The following is a 22,876-nucleotide window of genomic DNA, read 5'->3' as shown; positions in this document are numbered from 1 at the left end:
ATTAGCATTTTGTAGGATTTTTAAATATCTTTACGAATACTAAATCTTTAAATATCTTTACATTTTAAATAGGATTAAACCTGCTTAAAGTTTGGTCATGCCTATTGTGTTTGACAAAGTAGATGTTAAAATATATTTTGATAGCCAGAAATCCTAAAGTAGAAAAGAATTTAGATTTGCAAGAGAAAACCTGTGACTAGCAAAAGGAAGTAAGTGGAATGGATAAGCATGAATTGTAAAAAGATGATAAGATAGTAATAAAGAATAAAAAGGTTTCAGTAGAGGAGAATATACTGTATGTAGCTCAGGGTTGAACTATGGAGTCCTTGGCGCGCTCTAAAATGTTTGCAGACATTTCATTACCTGAATGTTACCAGGTAACATGATAACAATGTACCAAAGACTCCACAATGGGGTAATGTCATAATCTCCTACTCTATTAGTCTCCCCAAAGGGCTTTTAGGTTCAAATTAATGTAACTAAAGCAAGCGACTCAAGGGAGTGGTAATTCAGTTAAACTAGTATTATAAGCATAGCTTTGTGTCCAGGATAAATCTAATCCCAGGCAACGCTCATGGATGAGCTTGCATATATTTCAGTGTCTTTTCTTTAAAAATTAATGACAAATAGATGTAATGCCAAAAGTTTAGAGAACAGCAAAACACCAAAAAGTTGACCATGTTAATGACCAATCATTTCGTCTTGGTATCCATACTGGGAAAATAATTTGGGAACATTTAAAAAATAATGCACTGGCCCCCTGCAGGAGTCAGCAAGTATAGTTAACCCAAAGCAATTTGATGTGCTTTAACAGGAATGACCAGCTTAGTTGTCCATTGCACTATAGTCATAGTGTACATTGACTTTAGCAAAAAGTTCCGGAGATTCTGAGAGAGATGATAATGGAATACAGGCTAAAAGGAGAATTGAACAAGTTTTGTATCAATCTAGAACAGGAGTATCAAACTCACAGCCCTAATGCATCACGCGCTGGCCACACCCATGCCTGGTTTAGCGAAGGGGGAAAGTCATGATACGTCATGTGACGATGCTGTGACAATGCAAGTTTGACACCCCTGATCTAGAAGGAAGAGTCAAGTGGCATGCCTCAGGGCCCTGTTCTATTCAACATATTTATAAATTGTTTGGACAGAGTTCAAATCTTCAAATTTGCAAAAAAACACAAAAAAATGAGGAGATAGCAAATATTTTAGGTAGGAACAAGTGAGACGTATTTTAATAAATGCAAAATTCTACATAGTAAGGCTTCTTCTTTGAAATCATAGGCATTCCTTTATTGTAGGAATTGAGAGTTTCAAGAAAACCTGTATTGGCTGAATTTATGTATCATGCTAAACCATGGTTTATTGACTAAATTATAATGGCTGACCTAGCAACATCAAACCTTGGGTTATTGAGTAAAACTACAGCTGAATTGCCCAATGCACTCAAGTTACTATGATTTTAAGCCTGGTTTACCCAACATTGTAAGCCAAAACCTAACAAAGTGCATTATGCTTTTTGTCACCAAAACAAATCCAGGCATTTTGTGCTAATCATCTTGCTGGCAGCCTAAGTCAGGTGAAATAATGATGTTGATGCATAATCATATTGTTGTGTGTAATTCTCAGAGAAAAAAATCCTCTTTGACTATTTCCTTGCATTGTAAATCAATTTTGGTTAACAGTTTACATCTGATAATTATTACTCAAATATGTTAAATGGAGGAGAAAAGTTTATTCTGATTGTCCGATCAGATCACTTTTCTCTATTGTGCCTATGGATGAATTCTTACAGCCAGTTCATAAAAGCTTCTGCCACCAAAACAGCTTGAAACTACTGTATGCACTTCCCATGCGCTGCTTTAAACAATGCAGAAGTATGATAGCATGCAGAATAGAGCAGATATCCGGTATGGTTCTGAAATCAAGGCTAAAAGGAGTGGTGTTATATGAATTAAATGGCTAGATTACACTTCCAGGGAGATAACAGCACTAGAAAGATTGATTGATAGGTGTCTATAATGACTTTAAATTCTTTGGTGGTTCCTGTAGTTAAGAGTTCAGTATTTTATATTGCAGGAATTTAGCTCTCATTGAGTCACACAATATTCTACTAGCAGCATAATTGTTCACTGTGTATGAGTAGCCTATTTTGGGCAATTATTACACTAAAGTAACTTAATCTGTGCTGGACTGGATGGTGGCTTTTTATTACCTTGGAAAGCTGTGAGCACCATTGAAGCAAAGCCTTGTAATATATACATATAGTAAGATGTTAAAGCTCTTCCCATTCAACTTATTTACAGCTCAACTTATTTATTCAACTTGTTTACAGCTACAATATATGCCTATTCAGAAGTAAAGGTTATGGCTCTGTATGGGGTTGTAGTTTGATCCATACACTAATGAGCAGGCAACTGTGTAGCTTGTTATATCGAAAAAAATGATTGATGCAAATACTAAGAGAAGGAAAAGCTATGACGCTGATCTTGATTGTTTAGACATGAACCGTGAATGTTTGAAAATTTAAGCCAAATAGCTCATACCAGTGGTGGGTTTCAAATTTTTTTACTACCGGTTGTGTGGGCGTGGCTGGTGGGCATGGCAGGGGAAGGATGCTGTAAAATCTCCATTCCCACCCCACTCCAGGGGATGAATACTGTAAAATCTCCATTCCCACCCCAATCCAGGGGAAGGTTACTGCAAAATCCCCATTTCCTCCCGATCAGCTGGAGTAGTTCTCTGAACTACTCAAAATTTCTACCGGTTCTCCAGAACCGGTCAGAACCTGCTGAATACCACCTCTGGCTCATACCCTAGCTAGGAGATACTGGGTTCCTTACTTCCTTTCTGGCAATATTTGCATGATAATGACACTCTTTTGCAGAAGCTGTTCTGCATCTTAGCTTTCTTATTAGCACCTTAGTATTATTATGCAGGAAATTGTGCTAGTAACTATAAGGCAGAAGTAGCTTATAGGATTTGAAGCACAGCAGCCATTCTTTTAAAATCTTATCACAATGCCTGTGTTTTAAGGATTTATTTAAATGCTGTATGTGGCAGTATTTAGCCAAACTTGGCTAACCTCAGAAACCTAAGCAACTAATCTGGATTGTACTTGGATCCACAAATCATCCCAATCTAGACTAGGAAATTGAAAGGTATCCCAGAAATAAGGCAACAGCAAAAATTTTGTACTACTGCCAAGAAAATTATATAGGCATATCTGCATAGTGCATAAGAAGTCAAAAGGCTCTTTTTATATGCGCAGAACTCTTACCCCAAGACTGCCCAACTATATATATAAATTATGCACATGAAAACTTTTTAACTATTTGAGGAATAGCTATTAAATCTATTAAAATATAAAATTTACATAAATTTGCATCATTTGTGTAATTTTACATAATTATGGAAGAAATTCTAAAATATCCTGATTTTTTAATTCTGGCTGGTGTGAGGACTGGTTTGCGAGGTTTAGAAAACTACGAGCTTTATATGGGGAGATCTTGAGGTATCTATTTTTTTTAAATTAAGAAACTTAGTTGGGTTCGCACGCATAACTGTCTTTAAATGTTTTGAATTGCACAACTTTTTAATCTTTGCTTCAAAATACTTTGCAGGAAACAATATTACTTCTTCATACATGAATCCTGACGATGGTCTTATGTAACAAATTTTGAAAAATGCATTTTGATGTCTATTACTTTAATTACTTTTTCAGTTTAAAAAATGTAAAAGCAAGCATTCTGTGATTTTACTCTGATTCTAGAAGCAGTTGGTTTAGAAATCTCACAGAACATTGGGAGATGAGTTTTAATTTTTGTTAAGCCGAAATGGCCAGCAAGACTGTGATTGCTACTAGGAGCACTTGGCCATTTTCTTGGGCTATAAATTTCTCAGTAGTCAATGATGGGGCAAGACATTATCCTTAGAACTGTAATTGTCCCTTCATTCCCCTTGGTAGCCTTGCCATCTTTGCCACATACACCTGAACGAGTCGTCTTTGGCTTCTGATAAAATGATATTCAGTAAACACCTCTCAAAAGAAAGCTTATGAGAATATTCCATTTTCTCCATTTTTCTTCTCTTTGCTCTTGTGTTCCAAAAGGGATGTATGTTGTAGGATTCTTATGAACTTTTCATTTCAAATGTCAATATCTTGGACCCACAGGATGCAAGCCAAGGACATGCAAGAGAAAGACTTCCCAAAGCCTTATTTAAAGGAGCAACCTCTGATGGTACTACCACCAAATGATACCTCCCCCCCAAAAAAAAATCCCTTTGGGGAACATTCTCAGATCTTCAAAGGATGATTTCTAGCATAGCACTTTCTGGTATAATATAACCCACCTATGAAAAATACTGAAAGTTATCAGCTTAAGAAAAAATATTAGAAAAAGATGCCTTCGCTTCAATGTGTTGCGGCTCTTGAAAATGTGTTACTATGCAAAAATCACATATTGAATTTACCCCATTAGGACATTTTACAAGTAAAGTATTTACGCAAACCTATGCTAACTTATGTAGTGAACACAACCTGTTAAATGCTGTATGTACAGCTATGTTTTCATGAATGTATTTCAGCCCAGCTACACAACAGCTAAAATGAAGTAACATACCCAGTCTTTTTTTTCTAAAGCCACATTTTCAAAAACTGATTTTACAGCTTTACACTGCTGAATTATTTTATAATCTGTGCATTTGCCCACATGAAAAATCTTCACTAAGGGAGCCAAGCTTCCCTTTCTAGTAAAATGTACACCCAAAGGGAAATTGGAAGAATTGGAAGAGTCTTCTTTAATTACAGCAAGAGAGATTGCAGATCTGAACGAGTAGTATGGAAAAGAAGAAAGACTAAGAAAAACTTTCATCATCTGACACTGCTGATGATACAAAATTTCCTCTAGGTAACTGGATTGGAAAACCATCTTAGTAGCAAGGACATGGTTGCCAATGCAAAGACCTGAAAACTGAACGGGCAAGTATCTTCTGGAATAAAAGTGACATATCTATGTCTGAAACCTTAAACATATTTACATGGGAGTAAGTCTCACTGTATGTTACGGCACTAAATGCCAAACAAATGTGAACATAAAACATAGTATTTAGCTATGTGTGTATTAAGTTATATGAGCGAAACCAGAATTGGCTTCAGTTTGTTTAAATCTACAGCTATCTCAGTGGAGAAGATCCAAAGAAGGTACCTTTTAATAACATCCAGTTTAACTCTACATTGTAGCTATACATTTAGTGTATTCTTAAGCAAATATGGAATAACTTTGGAAGAGAGGACTGAAAGTGAAGAAATCTGCTCATATATTCTTCCTAGACATCAACTAAACCTAAAGGATTATCTCAAAAAGAAACAACATTCTCTTTAGTGCAAGCAATTCTCTGTGCAGTGGTTTTAGCTTGGATTGTAGCTTTCAGGTTCATACAGATCTCATTTTCAGGTTTGCCATTAAAAATGTACCACACACATCTATTATTACTTCAGTTGTCCGTTCTCTCTCTCTCTCTCTCTTCTGTACATTTGCTCTTGAAGGACTCGTTTTTTAAGAGACCTCTTCAATCGGACTGTGCCTGCGATGTCCAGCATAAGTGGGAAACACAACTGAATCCCAACTCTCTAACTGTTGGCCATTCCGGAGAATCATGCTCATCACTCGGGTTAAAAAAAAAAACAACAGAACTGGGACCAGAATTTTGTTCCCAGCTCTAAGCTCAGTTTTAGCACTCCCCACCCCCACCCGGTCGAATACAAATGACTAGAGAGGGGAATGATGTTTAACCAATTAAACCAGCCAGGTTTGAGGGGAGTAGTTATCGGCAACACTGGGGGAGTGGGAAACTGAACGACCCAATACTGAAAGTGACCTTGCCTGAAGGCAGCAGGGAAGAGAGCAGTTGCCCAAGGACCACACCATTAATAAATATGTGTAAAAAGATATCAGTGCACCCTTTAAGCAAAGTAAATTCAAGGGGGGTTGAGGGATACAGGCAGCCACCCAATCTAAGTGACAGGAACATACTGAGAAGAGAGAAAGAGGCAGGGGTGGGATGCTTTTTGTTTGTTCCCCCATTTTGGTGGCCTTCTAAGCCTGTGGTGGTGTTGCTGCTAAACTGGCTGGCACAAAGAGCCACCAGCACCCTCACTCCAGCCCCAGCCTCTATTCCGATAGGCTAGCGGGCCAGAGGGATCTGTTTGAGGGAGATCAACACTGAGCGCATGCGTGAGACATCCTTGGACTGCTTGCTGCTCTTGGGATTGAAGTCGCAGAGTTGGGCCACTTTCTCCCATTCAGTGCCAGTCGTCTCTTCCTTGGACTCCTTTAGGAAGGCTTCCTCTGAGGCTCTGGAGAAGGCAAGTAAGACACTGTCAGGCCAGAAAAGAAGTGCAAGAATGTTTGCCTCCAGACAAGGTCTGGATTGGCACAAAACATTCACTACTGGTTAACTAACGAACCACGCTTTCTGCATTCACATGGTGTGCTAAATATAAATTAATTAGATAGGCCTGACTTGTATCACGCAAAAGATTAAATTTGGTTGGTTTGTGATTTGGTCTGTTATGTGAATACAGCCATTGAGATCTGGGAAAAAAAAAAAAGAATTTCCCAGAACTTATTTTCCTTCTTTTAAGGAACATTCTGACTAACAAACTTTGCCACACTGACCACCATGTAAAGGCATAGATTCTAAGAGTCACATCATCTGGGTGTACAGATATAAAATACACTACCAGCTAAATGCAGTTTATTATTAGCTATAGTTCAAATCATGGATAATCATGATCACGGGCTTGAAAAGTACTCTAGGTTTTCTGCTATTTCAACAAGAAAAAAAATAAGAGGGAAAACAATAAATGTATGTATGAGTAACAACAAAGATGACCAAGATATATACCTTATACGTGAATCCAAGGTTAGGAGCAAAAATATGGTAAATCCTGAAGCGAATTGCTAAAGACTAGAATGATTATTTGAGACTAGAATGATTATTTAAAAGAAGCACTGCAACTTATTGGAAGGACAGTAGGAGCATACAATATAGGATTCAAGAACTGTTTTGATATACAGTATTTAAGCAGCGTCTCTTAGATTCTGCAGTATGAGGAACATTACCAGACTAGTATCTGGCACTGCATGAAAACAAATAGAAAAATAATTACAGTGTAGGCCTATGTAAAGGATACTTATATGACATGCTTTGAAGCACTTATAAATCATCATAAGTCTTATAATTATCTAGTACTAATAGTAATTTATTAAAGTTAAATGCTCTCCCAAACTCCCAGTCACTCTGAGTAGTATACAATGTTAAAACATTAAAAAAAACAATACAACTCCCCCCCCCCCAAAGAACAGTAGAAAATGAAGGAACAATGATGGAAGAAAGTAAACTCAAGAGGGGAACAGAAAGGAAAAGGAATAGCAGTTGTCTTCTCCAAAGACCTGGGCAAAAAGTCAAATCTTTAAGGCTCTTCAAAATACTAGTAGGTATTCCTTAATAAGAAATCTGTGGCATAATAGAATATACCTTGGCCATTTTGCGGCTTCACTTCATAGACTCCTCTGTTACTCCTCTACTGTATATATAAGCTTCTATATTTCCAACTGCTTCATCAATTTATGCCTTACCTTTTTGCTATGCCAGCAAGAAAACTGTTAATTTAGAAATAGAAATAGAAGAGACCTTTCTCCTTTATCTGCTTAACCAAAAATAGTATATATAAATTTATCCTAACCAATGGAGAGTAAACAATATTAAAGCAAAATCAGGAGTCAGGAAACTACATAATTACAATGATTATTCTCACACCACAGTGAATTATGGGAATTATAATTCTCACAGTTAATTATGAGGTAATTCTGGGGCTGTTTTTGGCCTTTTGACGAAACATCTAGGCAAAAAGCACACACTGGAGCTCCCCATGCATGGTCCCATTCAGAAAAGTTACCCCCACCCCCTGAAAAATGAGCAAGAGAGACATACACATAGCCAATCACATCTGCATCTGGCTGCTGGTAAAAGGCTTTGTCAGCAATCCTGTGGCAAGGTCCAGTAACAGGAGAAAGGGCAGAGCAGAATGGAAGCAAAGAGTTAAAGAGAGAAACACAGATTAGTAATACCCTTAAAAAGAGAAGAGGCAGAACTAAATGCTACATGAAAGCATTAGCAGCTCAGTGAGTTAAGAGGTTCATTAATCAAATGTATAGGAAAGAAAATGAGAATATTTTTGTAGAAGTAAACTGCTTGTCATAATGCTCCCACAGTGACAGACCTGGTGCAGAGACAGCTAGTTTCTAAGAACTAGAATTAACCCTCCCAAGGTTACCTTATTTACATGCAGCTAAAGTAACCAACGAATGTTTAACTCAGTTACGACTGAGTTAAAATTGACATCCAGTAGGATGCCCTTTCATTTGTTGCAGATCCAGATATAAACAAGTAGTTAAGAAACTTTTTTCCTAGCTGTACCTGTTATTGGCCTGGTTCCTCTCCATTTGTTCATTCTGCCTTATGTTCCATTCCTCCAAGTCTTTCTTAGCCTTTTCGCGCCATTCCTGTTCTAATACCTTCGAAGCTGCATCTAAAACCAAGAAAAACATATCATGAAAGGAAATTCTTAAGTGTCTTAGCAAGTTAACTAGCCTAAATCTAGCCTGGCACGATCCAGATGTATAGAATGACATCTCCGTCATCCCCAGCAAAAAAGTGAGGTACCCTGGATAGATGTTGTCATGAAGAACCATAAGTCATATCTCAGGTTAAGAGGAAGATATTAGTCTTCATTTATTGGAAGAGAGGTCACTAGAAGCTATGAATGGCAAGGATAAAGGTATAGCTTGACATCTATACAGAATTTATAGAACAGAAACCACAAACCCTACAGTTGTTCGTAAGGAGGGAAAAATGCTTATTAGCTACATCATCACACTGATGTATTTATTTAGCTGATGCTAGAAATAAAACTTAAAATAATATATCTCATTATTTCTTATTCTACAATATTGTTTTTATTTCTCTTTCCCCTTCCTGATATACTTATATTCATTCTCTACTCTGCTAATTTGGGAGCCCTTTTCAATTCTGCTGCCCAGTTTATATTTTATTTTCTAAACAAATCCCAGTAGCATTTTTTCCATTGTTTAAAAGTTTTTCTGCTGGTTCAATCTCTTTTCCACCATCTTCTCTGCTGCTATACAAAAATTATCCTTATACATGGCAATCCCCATAGACAATACAATTTTAAAAATATAATATACATGAGTACTGTATAGTTATATTTCAACTCCTGAGCAAATGTTTTTTATCCCTACCCAGCTCCTGCAGTCTCTTTTTCTGTTCCTCTCGCCATTTGCGAATGCTCTCAGGCTCCTGTGTCAATCGGTCAGCTCTGGCAATGGCTGCATAGGCATCTGTAGGTCCATTGGATTCCTTGGGACAAAAGAAACTGTGGATGAATTATTGATCTCCCCCAACAAGGAATGGTTAAAAAACAGAACATAGGAGTCTCCAATCTTGCCAAAAACTCTTACTGTATATAAGATTGTAGGCAAATCCTAATCCTAGTTGATTGGGGCCTTATTTAAGCATAATCTAGTATTCCCCTCCCCCAAAAAATTAATTCAAAGAATAAGATATAGAAAACTGAAATTATGAGGACAGTCTGAGGGCTCCCTCATGCAGAAATAACACAACTAGATGCATTCTTATGAAAGCAGATGCTTTTCAGAGTTACATATTCAAGCTGACGAATGAGCATCTTCATCAGCCATGTACCTGTCCTCTCTTAATCAACTTGCCTTGTCATTTACGGCCAACATGGTTTTCATATCTGTGCTTCAGGTGAATTCCTGAAATTCTAAGGGGTAATAGCTGTAAGTCAGCCGTTGTGATACAATTCTTATGATGTCACAATCTTTAAAGGGCCAATGTCTTGCTGCAATCTTCTCTGACCAGAACTAGGTGTTGATTTCAGTTGAGTTTTAAAACTGCCATTTGTGTCAACTGTTGTCATGGCAAGAACCATTTTCACAGTCTCGGGCTGAAATCACAAAGGAAATGCTAAAGGTGGTCATCTTCATGTAAAGGACAGTAATGGTAACAATTAAATAAACCATCTGCAAAATTAGAGGAACTCTCAATATGGATTCTGTTTATAGATAATAATTTTTAAAATGTTGGATCCAGCATCAGGTTCCTATAGTTATTTTCAGAAACCTGTGCTGTAGCTTGTTTCTACATAAACAAAATGACCCTATGAACAAACTTTTCCAACTTACCTATAAGCATCCAAAAGGCTACCTAGTTTTCTTCTGTACCTCTTATTGCACCCTCCAATATAACTGAGTAACTGAGACTTATATACTGCAGGCAGGAATGCTGATTCTGGACCTACTACTTCAGGTTGGGTTAGATCAGGTTCACCTACAGCTTCAAGTTGGACTAGCTCATTTACAATAATAAATTGTCATCTGGAATTGCCTTCTCTGGAGGTGAATAGAAGCAAATAAGTGGGAGGCAGATTGCTCAGTCCAAAAAAGGAATTTCTGAGGTATGGGGAAGGTGGTTGTTTTAAGAGATGGGAAGAAGAGAATAGGGGGCGTGTGCACTTAGAAAACTCTGTTTCTATAATACTGCTGCTTATGGTGTTGAACACATCCCAATTCAACCCTCCGCAAGCTAAATTGTCTATAATTTTTTCTTCTGTTGAATCATGTCCATTTCTTGGAAACTTCCTGGACATACCCCTGCAGTTTTCTCGGCAAGGTTTTTCAGGTTTTTCAGGAGTGATCTACTGTTGCCAATATAATCACATAAATCAAACTATAATTATGTGACTCTAAATCACACCAAGAAGAAGCCAAAAATTCCAGTAATAGTCACTGCCTTTCCCACTGATCTCAGCAGACAAGAGGCTGTTATATGCTGTGGAATGGTATCCCATGAACAGTTATGCCTCTGATCCTCCTTAGTAGCTCTTTTAAATGAGTTCCCATACACATTGCGCTACAAGTACAGGATAATACAGAAAAGTGAGGAAGAGAAAGGATTTTGCTTGAAAAAAAATGAAAACTATACTGTACAATCCTACTAGCATAACAGGGTTCCTCTATAATGTAAAAAGGCACAAAGTTGCTATTCAATAATTATTATCTTGGTATGCAGATTATTTAGTACAGTCAGATCATTGCCTCAAAGAAATCATTGTCTTTTTCGAATATCTACATTATTGAAAGATAGAGGGGAAAAGTAGATAAAAACCTCACAGAAAAATGTTTTCCGGGTGAATGTGGGAATTAATAATATAAGAATATGCCAGCAATTCTCAGGTCAACAGTCTTTCATCCAAAATAAAGAAACAATGTTAGCTTGTTTATATTTGTGAAGGGCTTGATATAGCTGAAAGACAGAACTATTGCATTGAAATTTTCAAAGCTACATTTTGTATTGGATGGAGAGTAATGTAGCAATTCAATTTACTGGGAGTCCCACAAAATTAAAACAGATTTAGCGCTAAATAAACATACACATAATTGGACTGATTCATGGATCCCTCAGTACAAACAGAAGTAAAAAGGAACAATGCCTTTCTTGGCTTTTGGATCTGGTAGAATGTTACTGTCTTTTCCAATCTAGCATCTTCCAGACCAGTTAGACTTTATATCTTTGGCCATATCTGTTGAAAATTAAGGAAGCAGAGGTCTGACTCACCTAGAAAGTATAAAAAAGCTATCCATGTCAATGCTGTCCTTTCTATACTTCCGTATGATGTCTATGTTTAATTGGATGTTCAACCTCACAGCAATCGGTGTCTAAGTCATTCTCTCTTTACAGTCATAATTATCTCCCTCAATAATGTCAGTGCCTTCAAATGGCTTCCGGTTGGTTTTAGAAGAAATATTTACAAGCTGTTACTGTAGATGATGGATTGGAACATGGATAAGAACCATTTTTATCAACCCACATCAGCACAACCAATGAAAAGGAACTATGGAAATGGTAGTCCACAATATCTAGGGTAAGAGGATACTGATGGAAGAGAATATCTGTAGCTCAGAGGTGAACTGTAGAGTTCTTGGTGTTCTCTGATCTTAGTTGTTTGTTTGCAGATGTTTCATTACCAGACTAGGTAACATAATCAGTAGAGTAAGTGTGGAGCTGATTTCCTGTTTTAAGCAGTAACATGTAAAAGAATTCTATTATGAACAACTTCAGTCAAAAACTGAAGAAAACTTACTAGCACTACAGTAAGCACTACTTTCCCTTTCCCCTTTTCTTTGAGTGACCAGTAAGAAAAGCCAAATGCCCCAGATAAAATCCTTAAAGACTTGTCTCTTAGTTTTGAGTTCAGCTATTCTTCTGTAAATTACATCAACTTATGAAAGTTGATGATTCAGAGCCCCATTCAGTTCAGACTCTCACCTGAAACACATCACCGTTCACAGTAGTTCCTCCTGTGTTTTCAAAATTAACTGCAACAAAGGGAAAATATTAAAGTATTATTCAATGCTACAGTATCTGAGTGTAAGATAAAACATTCAGTCATCAGTTACCTGCAAAGTTTAACCTGCAAGACAGGTCAGCACCAGACATTATTTTGAAAAGCACCTTCCTGTTTGGCTAGGTAGGGAAGAAGTATATTGAACTAAAGAATAGAAATTCATAAGACCTGTAAAAGGTGACATCGGCCTCCAATAGAGCAAAAATCTGGGAGAGTTTTAAAAGAAGGGAAATAACTTGTTAACGGAAAAAAATATCCTGCAAGGTGAGACTTTTGGTATCTTCATAGTTGTATCCATGTAATATTTTTTGGTGGTAATATAGCTGTACTTTCCCATTGTCTTTTTCTGAGATATTTTCAGACTTTCAAGTCAAGGAAAAGAATGAATATATTTTTATGAACACTAAGCCAAAGTTATTTACCATTTTGGTTGCAATTATAGTTATCTTTACATTATTCAACTGGTTATTCAACACTTCTGATTTGTAGTTTTTCTTGCAATAAGCCACTTAAAATTGTACATCTGAAGTGTTATAGAAACATTTGGAATAAATTAATAAATATTATAGCCATCCACCTCTATGTCTAAAATCCAGAAGGGAAAGCTAGCCATATAAGAGATGAATAAATGTATCAGAAATAATTAATACAAATTGCAATTAAAGCACTTTAGCTATAATTTCATTTTATAGACATCATGCTTGACAAACTAAAAATGGTTCATCTGCAGTTTAGTAATCTGGGGTTATCGGTTTGTAAAATTCACCAAATATATCTCTGTATATAAAATTGTTGTCTGTGCATTTAATAGTCCATACTTTATTTTACAATTGTGTTAAATAAGCAGTACTGATTTGATTCAATATAATCCTGCCATAAATCATAATTTATATACCCTAATAGCTGGATTCATGCACTGGATATTCTATTTTGCACTCATCCATTTTCTAACAGAGACATTTTTCTGTTGGGATCATAAAATGATAAAAGGGTAGACAGTGACATATACTATACTATATAGCTCATTAGAATAATTTAGTGTCCTCTAGTTATTTTGGATAAAAATTTCCATAATCCATACCTAAGAAATAGCTGTGTAGTCTGATATATCGGAACAAATATTAAAAATCTGAAAGTGATCAAGCTCTAGATATAATTATTGTACTCCTGGATTGTAGAGAAAGCAAATATTTATCTCAAACCCCACCCCCCTTTCTTTAGTTTTAAGAGCACACAAATTCATCCTGTCCTAATGTTGGCAAATTATAAGAACTATTGCCACATGCTATAAGGGTTCTTGAGCTTACCTTGGATTTCCAAAATTCAAGTGATTTTTTTCTAATATGTAACATTTGGTACCTATAAAATAACTTTATTTCAAAACCTCCATTTTACCAGACTAGGACTATATATCATACTAAACTACATTTTAAATGACACTTTATTGGATATACAGTATAATAGTTGTTGGGTTTGGATAGAATTTAACCCATAAATCATAAAGCACAGGGATTTAATTCACATGCTGAAAAAGCCATAAAACCACACCATTGCTTAGCTTTATTTTTTACTATGCGCAACTGAAACAGAAATCAGTCATGTATCCTGACTCTTTTTATTTAAAAAAAAAAAAGCTTGTTTATGTGAATTTAATAGCTACTCAGCTCAAATGGATTCCTAGCATCCTAGCAACTTTTTTAATCTTTTCTCACCTTATCTTATTGATTTAAAAAATCCAGTTTGGTCTAGTAATTAAGTCATTAGGGTAGAAACCAGGAAACTGAGTTTTGACCCAGCCCTAGGCATGAAAGCTGGCTGGGTGACTTTGAGCCAGTCATTCTCTCTCAGCCCGTGATACTGGGCTTGGGCAGCATGCCAGTTGGACAATTTCTGTCACAATTAATGGATCAACACTTGACTAATCTGAAAAAAAAACGGTCTGTGCACTTCCAGGAAAAACGCTAGCAAATAAAAACTGTCACAGATAAAAATATAGATTTTAAGATAAATGTATATGTGGCAGTAATATTGGATTAAATAATAACAAGCAATCCAGAGGAGAAGATTGATTAACATGAGTCACTGAATATGGCCTGGATGTGGCCATCAGATATGGGCTGCAAAAAAATCTGGCTGACCACTAGACAGCAAAGAGATAAAGAAATCTAACTGTTACATTCAGCAGCTGTCTGGATTTTGGCAGATTAAGTCTAATATAGTAGCCATGGGTCTGTACTGTATGGTGGTAAGAAATCTTGATCAACAGTTTAAACAGTTCATGGGATTTTGGGCTCCTCTCCTGTATCTGTTCGAAAGGACTAGAAATATGAAATATGAAAATGGGAGTTGGGGCTAAAGAGGTTTTTTTTTTGTTGTATAGGATGAAATAAGTTACATCCTAGCAGTAAGTAGCAAATATAACAATTTTACAAGAAAAAGCTATATACCACAGCTCATTTATTGGGGAGGTCCAAAGTCTCTAACATGAGACCCAGACAAAACTATATGCTCTCCACTCTGAAAATGTAAATGAACAAGAAAAAAACAAAGGTGTCTTTGCACCAATACAGCTTAAACGTCTTGCTAGAAAACCAAATAAATTTCATGACTGCTGCCATAGGAGAAGCAAGAACAGACCTGTTTATTTGCTCTGAATCTGCACTTCAGCAGCAGTAGGGCATACAGAAATTAACCAGTACAGCTTTGTTTTGGCAATACACAGAAAAGACTGCCTGCTAAATTTCCAGGGGTCCCAGCTAGTAGGAAAGTATGACAGTTTAAAAACAAGAGAGCTTTAGATGAATTCAGCTATAAATGAAAAACAGTATTTGGGGTGTGTGTAATATCTTTCTGTCATTCCAGATTCTTTTTCTTTTCCCTGATATCACCCACATTTTGAATATTGGGCTGCACCCAGATCTGGTTTGGCAACCTTTACTAGACCTCCTCCCAAAGCTAAACAAGAAAGTCAATAGGCCTATGATACATCAGCTTCTAATTGTCATCTCTTCCTTCTGCAGCCTCTCTTCCCCAGCCCAGTGCTTGGGCCAAATGCCGTCTGTTCTTGTTCTAGCCAAAAAAAGCATTACTCACAAAAACAGGGCTCCTGATGGATCTTGCAGTATCCTTGGTGGCTCTTGCAAGGCCTACATTCCAGACAAGGCTTGTTTCACTTTCCTTCTGTGGTTATCTAAGGCTGCACTGAAGAATCAAAGGTGTTTGCCTCTAAGGAGAAACTCAACCCCATAGCTGGTCCCTGACGCAGAGCTGGCTCCAAAGAGGGAAGGGTGAAAAATCAGCTAGTTCCACAGAGCAGAGATTCAGAGTAATCTCATATATGCGCCTAGTATGCTCTTTGTGCTAAGCCATAGTTAATTCAAACAGCTCACAGAAGAGCCCTAGTTGCTTTTACATGAAGCCAACACAAAATCAGGCAACTAGGTGGTTTAACACAAGGCATAAGCCCAGTCACAGGTTTATTATGCAGCCATAGAAGAGTAACTATTGTGGAGTCTCAGAACTCCTGCCTTTAAACCAGGGGTAGCGCATACAGTGTCCCTTCCCTCTTGTTTCTTCTCACAACAACCCTCTGAGGTTGACTGAGCCGAGGGGGAGTGTGATTGGCCCCAAGTCCAGCCACAGCATTATTTTCGCAATTTAAGAGCAAAAGTGGCCTTCTAGAAAGAACTGGCAAGAATGCACCAGCGTGCCCCCACCCCGTTTGGAAAGATATATTTAAGACTATAGCACCAGCATCACTGGACTTGGTGGCTTGGATGAGGCTTCTCGACACAGGGCTCCTCCGTTTTTGCTGGCTTTCTCTGGCAGGCTGAGGCTAGGCAGCCACCGAGATGGCTGATGGCCGCAGCTTCTTGGGGAACGATCCGAAGAATCTTTCTTCTGCCCCCCTCGGTCCCGCAGCGCCGTGCCTGGGCAGGCCACGTGCGGGTCCCCTCGGTGGAGGAGCCGCCCGCCTTTCCCCCACCACCCCCCGCCTTTCGCCCCTGGGACGCTCACCCCGAGGCTCCCCGAGGGCCTCCTGGCTTCCCCTGGCGGCTCCTTCGGCGCAGCTGATGCCTTCGTCGTTCTCGATCCCCGCAATCTCGTTCTCCTGCTGAGCCAGGAAAGCAGCGGCCGGGTCCTCTTCGGCGGCCTCGGCTGCTCCGCTTTCCGAGGAGGAGAAGAAGCCGAAGTCATCCGCCATGACGGCCTTTTTCCCGCAGAGCTCTCAAGCCCGCCTTCCTCCGGGATGGGCACGACGAGCAGCGCCCGCAACGTCGGGCGGCCGAGGGAGAAGTTCCGGGAGCCGGCCAAGCCAAGCAGTGGGCGACCAGGAACCGCCGGCTCAGCTGTCACTGCGGCGCCTGCGGGAGGAGACTGACGCGGCGAAAGGAGGTGACCTCACCCGCCGAGCTGCTAGCGCGTTCGGGAGCCATTAGAGGGAAGCAGCGGCCGCCCTGGATTTCTCTCAGCGGCAGCATCAGCTCCGAAGGCAGAGTAGTTCCGCTCCCGGGAGCTGTGGCGTGGGAGAAAGAACGGCGTCCAAACCTATTGTTGGGAATAATGTCGCATCCCAAAATTCAAGGGCCCTCACGAGAGATGCTCTTTGCAAAGCACGGAATCCCCGTCGCTGCTTTGGTGATGTCAAGCCAGCAAAAGGAAGTAGCAATGCACAATCTTTTTAAAGTCCTCCCCTGGAAAAGTTATACAGGTAGTCCTCGACTCACAACAGTTCATTTAGTGACCGTTCGAAGTTACAAGGGCACTGAAAAATCATGATTTATGACCGTTGTTTCACACTCATGACCATGGCAGCATCCCGGTGGACATTCAGATGCCCATTGACAACTGACTCGCATTTATGATGGGTTGCAGCGTTCAGGAGTCGTTTTGCGACCTGACAAGCAGTGTCAACGGGGAAACTGGATTCACTTAACAATGATGTTACTAATTTAACAACTGCAGTGATTCTCTTAGCAAACGTGGCAAGGAAAGGGGGGACAAATTCACTTAATAACTTTTTCATTGGATTCAGTTGTGGTTGTAAATTGAGGACTACCTGTACTTACCTGCTTGTTTGCCTTGTCACTTCTCCCCTTGCATCTTCTCTCCTTGCAACACATATAGCGATGCCCTCCTTTTCAAAAAATGTTCCCATAATGCTGCTTTCATTCAGCCCTTAACCTACAAATAAACCAGCTTAATACTACAGGCAGTCCTCAACTTATAACTACAATTGAGCCCAAAATTTCTATTGTTAAATGAGACATTTGTTAAGTGAGTGTTGCCCCATTTTACGACCTTTCTTGCCTCAGTTGTTAAGTGAATCACTGCAGTAGTTAAGTTAGTAATCCAGTTGTTAAGTGAATCTGGCTTTCCCATTGACTTTTTGCTTGTCAGAAGGTTGCAAAAGATGATCACATGACCTTGGGGCACAGCAATGGTCATAAATATGAACCAGTTGCCAATCGTCTGAATTTTGATCACATGATCATGGGGATGCTAAAATGGTTGCAACTGTGAAAAATGGTCATAAGTTACTTTTTTCATCGCCATTGTAACTTTGGTCACTAAATGAACTGTTGTAAATTGAGGACTACCTGTACTGTATGTTAAAATAATCCACACATCTGACCAAATCAGGTAAACAATGGGAGGGGGATCAAAACAGTATTTAGTAGTTAAGCACTGTCTCACTTGGACCTGACCATCATTGTCTCTCTAGAGCAGGGATGTCAAACTCATATCATCATGGCGGTGTCACGTGACGTATCGGGACTTTCCCCTCCTTCGCTAAACCGGGTGTGGGCATAGCCAGTGTGTGGGACATCCGGTCCATGGGCCGGGAGTTTGACAGCCCTGTTCTAGAGAGCTGAATATAGTTCTGTTGGCCAATCATCCATCAGAATTGTACAACAGTGTTGGATTCCAATGGATGTTTTAACACTATGGTCCTTGTCAATTTAGCGCAAGGCTGAAATAGTGAAACAGTATTTCATCCCATCTCATCACCTCTGGATCAGCACCCACAGGAATCCAAAAGTTGGCATTTGTGGTCTTTAGAAAGTAAAGGAAAGATAGAGAAAATAAAAATAAAGGGACTGCTTATGATGGAACTCTATGATTCCAATTTATTATTTTTAAAAACAAAAAATAATATTCAGTTTAGGTTAGAATTGGATGTCACAGCTATGGCATAGGGAAATGACAAGATGCTGCAGTCAAAGATACCCCAATCCTGCTACAGTGCCATGACTGATGGATGGATGTTTTTCCCACCAAGCAGACATGTGCAAAAGAGGTAGGGGACAGTAGAACTGGCAGAATCAACTTTATCAGGAGTACACATGAAAAATCAGGACAGACCATTCAGTGAGTCAGTGTTGTTGACTCTGGAGTCGAGACATGATGGGGATCACCAATGCAAGCAAGATATTTCATGGTAGTATAGTCTCCTGCTTGCTGAAGGATGGTTGGCTTTTATTTTACCTCAACAGAGAGGAAAGGCTAAGAATGAAAATGAATATGCAAGTTTATAACAGTACCGTACATTCTCTCATATAAACCAAAACAATTTAGGTGCCCAAAATACTCCTTCAAAATTGGGTTGGGCGAGTATATTCAGTAATACTTTTTAAAAATACTCATATTTCGCATATATGCTCAGATATAAGCCCATCCATAGATAAACAGGGATTTTTTAACCCCCAAAAATCAAAATTTTAACCAAAAATTGCAGGTCCAAAGGTGGTGCATTTTTCATGGTATTTTGGTTAAAAATTCAAGGGTCAGCTTATTCAATGATGGGCTTTTCTTCAAGTATGTATGGTATGTGCACACAGTATACCAAATCATGCTTTGCAAACTTTCACGCTATTAAACCATGCTTTATAACCATGCTAACTGGGTTCATACACTACATTATCCTAGAATAGTGTGTGCAAACTATTAATCATAAATGCCTTGGTTTCTGCATTGCATTAAACTACAAACAAGTCTTCTTATGATTGAATATGGTCCCAATGAATACACTATTTAATGAGTCCGTTCTCTGTAATGTATCATGAACCTCACTGGTGAAATATACTGTACCTATGATCCTATAGAGAATTATCTTGCATACCTGATATAGTGGAGTTTTGTTCATGAAAACTTATGCCTCAATATATTTTTTAGTTATGAAAACTGTTGTCCAAACTAAGCTGCAATTCAGCAAGTTGGACCTTAACCTTAACTTAGAGTCCATAATCAGGGAAATGTGGAACACAGATTAATTATCTCTAGTTAAAAACTCCTGTAGTAGTTATAACCTTTGTAATTTTGTATATGCTTAATCTAATAGAAATTCTGTGAAACTGAAGTAAGTGGGCATCAGATTGCACCTTTAAAACACCTCAGTAGGTCATGGAGATTCTATATATTTAATGATTACTTTTTTTAAAAAAAAGTCACACTACACTAAATTTAGCAGAGTTTCAATTTGAGTGATACTTTTTTTCTCCAGTCATGTGCTAGGCCAGTGATGGTGAACCTTTTAGACACCGAGTGCCCAAACTGTGCATGCATGCATGCCCAAACTGAAAGGTGAGTGCATGCAAATGTGCACAAACATGCACATGCGCATGCACGGACATGCACGCATGCGCGGCAGAGACCTGAAGTCCAGCTGGCCAGTGGGAGGTGGGGCATCCCAACACTGGCAGCGCCACAAGAGGTAAGATCTTTTTCTTTCGTGAGATTCTGTTTCGTCATTTGCAGGGATACAGAAGCTCATGAAAGAAACACCACAGAGATCTGACCTGGGGCGATGGTGCATGTGCCAGCAGAGAGGGCTCTGTGTGCCACCTGTGGCATGCGTGTCATAGGTTCGCCATCATGGTGCTAAGCCATATTGCCAATAGCCTCCTTAATTCATTTGTTCCTGAAGGTGAAGTATGGGATTGAGCCAAAAGCCCCTTTCTCAGGGAAAGTAAAACTGTCAACCCAGCCACAAAACATTTACAAGGTCATGGAATGCTGATAAGCTTGGAAAAGATACTGAGAAGCAAAAGCAAAGTGACTCCCTAGAAAGAAACTATTGTTTCTTTGTTCTTTCAAAACTTCAGTCTTTGTAGTCCTGCCTCATTATACTTAAAGCTTCACTGAACTCACTAGGTATATTATATGCTGTATGCAATCAAATACTTATTGTGCTACCAAAATACTGTAATTTGAATAAATACATAAAGACGGATCATACACTAATCCCTCCCTTCTTTATGACTGTTTTTGCCTCCAGCACTAGTGCAGTCTCTGGTTCAAACATAAACATAAACTTAGGAAAATTCTATATCCTTCAAACACTTGTTTGCACATGTTTTGCTGTGAAAATTTACTGTATAATTTGAAAAGAGACTCTCTTTCTCTCCCTCTCCCTCTCCCTCTCTCTTTCCACAGCTACTATTAAAAGGGGCAGAGTGCCATCCCAAGTCCCCTAATGATATACAATTCCCACCTATCTTGCCTAGAAATCACACTGCTCCCTTGAAGGCAGAGCACGGGAAGGAACACTCATGCACTGCCTTCTGAGTCATGCCTCCAAAATTCCCTTTCCCAGTTCTCTTCTTCCATAACAGGATAAAGCAGCTTAGGTGAAGATGCTTAAGTGACGCAGTAAACATTTAGTTTATTCAGCCAGGTGTTTTATGTTTACATAAGGCACTGAACCAAATCATATTGGCTGAATTCAACCAATGCACTGTGTACAGTAGCTACCAGTCAGACATATATTGAAGATCTATTCTCAGCAAAGGAAGAACAAAAAGATTGGTTTTTGTAAGATATTGGACCTCTCTCCGGTTTGCCTTCAGACACAGACTTCCTGTGCTGAATTCTTCTTCATCGTTGCTATTCAGCAAGTCTGTTTGAAATAAGCCAAACCAAATCATTGGACATTCAATTTATGGTGTTTCTAAAATGGAAATAAGCACCCCTGCAAATATTGTATGTAAAAGAGGAACAAAGTGTCACATTTACTTATTAAAGATAAGAGGAAGGGGAAGGATACATGACAAGTAACTTATCTTTCTTTCATTTGGAAATGAAAAGATCCTACCCAGGTGTGAATTTACCCAGCTCATAATCAAAACTTCAGTGCCATGATTCATCTTCCTTCCCTTACAATAGACGGCTGGTGTCTGATTAATACCATATATCATGCCTTTTCAGTGCAGAAACCCAAGCAGTTCAGACTTGGCTTAGTATTTTTTCTTATATGTTTTTAGTGATGTTTCTTAATAAGCACTGCACTCAAATTTTAATTTTCAAATACCATTTCCTCCAAACTTGAATAGTGAAATTGTTTCTGGATACACCTAGAGAGGCTACATACTTGACTGTTTCAGCTTCGGTTTAAATAATTGCTCTGGTAGCCAGTAAAATAAAAGCCCCCTCCTGCAAACTGAAACATAAGGTTGGGTTTTAGTAGCGCAATCCTGTATAGATCTACTCCCAGTGATTTCCTAGCACCTTTTAATAGGATTATAACGACGATCACCTGAAATTATATTGTCAGCTGACAGAGGACGATTCATGTAGGGAAACCGTTCCCTTCCAAGGCTGTTGGATTCCAATTCCTATCACTCCTAGACGGGACGAGTAGCGGTAGCCATCCAAAAGAAAGCATAGTTCAGCATATCCAAGGAAAATATTGAACCGAGTACCGCCTGAGCACAGAAATACGCGCAGACGCGTCTCACGCTCCATTCATTCGCATAAAACCACATGTCACTAGAGATTCTCAGAGGATGAGACGCGGCTCATAAATAAAAGCAGAAGGTACGGGGGACGTTCGCAAATGTGACCTATCGGTGCGATCGTAGACTGGGAATCGTCTTATAGTTTGGCTTTTTGTCTCGAATCTAAGCTAGCCTTGGTTCCAACTTCTAACCTGCAGTCTTAAATAATGGGTTGCACTTCCGAGACGTCACTGGCAACTCCACCCGCTAAAGCCCTCCAGTTGGTTATATGCCGAAACCTGTGCAACGTTAGTAGGATAACGCGCGCGCCTGTGTATGTGCATTCAACCAAGTTAAGACGAATTAAAAACTACTACTACTACTACCTAATCATTACTAAAATAAAATGAGGGATTTTTTTGGGGGGGGGCATCGTTTCGCAAATCAAGCAAGGTGGTCCATTTTTACACATAATAGAATTGTAGTTACGCTGCAGCGTGGCATTGCGCAACACCGCTCCCTCCGCGCGGAGAGTGGGGGGTGGGTAGAGCTCCAAACTCTATGGTGACACGCGCGGGTAGAGCGTAAACGGAAGCTTCGAATTGTCACGTCATCTCCGTAGAGTGACGCAACTGCGGGTCAGA

The 22,876-nt window shown here is 39.0% G+C and overlaps 1 protein-coding gene across 2 annotated transcripts; it reads right to left on the bottom strand.

The window, feature by feature from the left end:
- Nucleotides 1–4,784: 4,784 nt before the first annotated feature.
- On the bottom strand, nucleotides 4,785–16,864 carry CLTB (clathrin light chain B). Of its 2 annotated transcripts, XM_070937168.1 has the most exons (6): nucleotides 16,534–16,864; nucleotides 12,438–12,487; nucleotides 9,329–9,446; nucleotides 8,487–8,598; nucleotides 8,001–8,054; nucleotides 4,785–6,360 (listed from the first exon to the last, which is right to left on the bottom strand). In XM_070937168.1, exons 1-6 carry the CDS (start codon nucleotides 16,718–16,720, stop codon nucleotides 6,189–6,191), a joined length of 693 nt encoding a protein of 230 aa, XP_070793269.1. In that variant the 5' UTR covers nucleotides 16,721–16,864; the 3' UTR covers nucleotides 4,785–6,188. The 2 variants fall into 2 exon arrangements, with proteins under 2 accessions (XP_070793269.1, XP_070793270.1); XM_070937169.1 differs by lacking the exon at nucleotides 8,001–8,054.
- Nucleotides 16,865–22,876: the final 6,012 nt, after the last annotated feature.

The sequence above is a fragment of the Pituophis catenifer genome, unplaced genomic scaffold, assembly GCF_029215685.1.
Source record: "Pituophis catenifer annectens isolate HBS135680 unplaced genomic scaffold, rPitCat1.0.hap2 SCAF_2, whole genome shotgun sequence".
Classification (NCBI taxonomy): domain Eukaryota; kingdom Metazoa; phylum Chordata; class Lepidosauria; order Squamata; family Colubridae; genus Pituophis; species Pituophis catenifer.
This window is presented reverse-complemented; position numbering and strand designations above follow the sequence as displayed.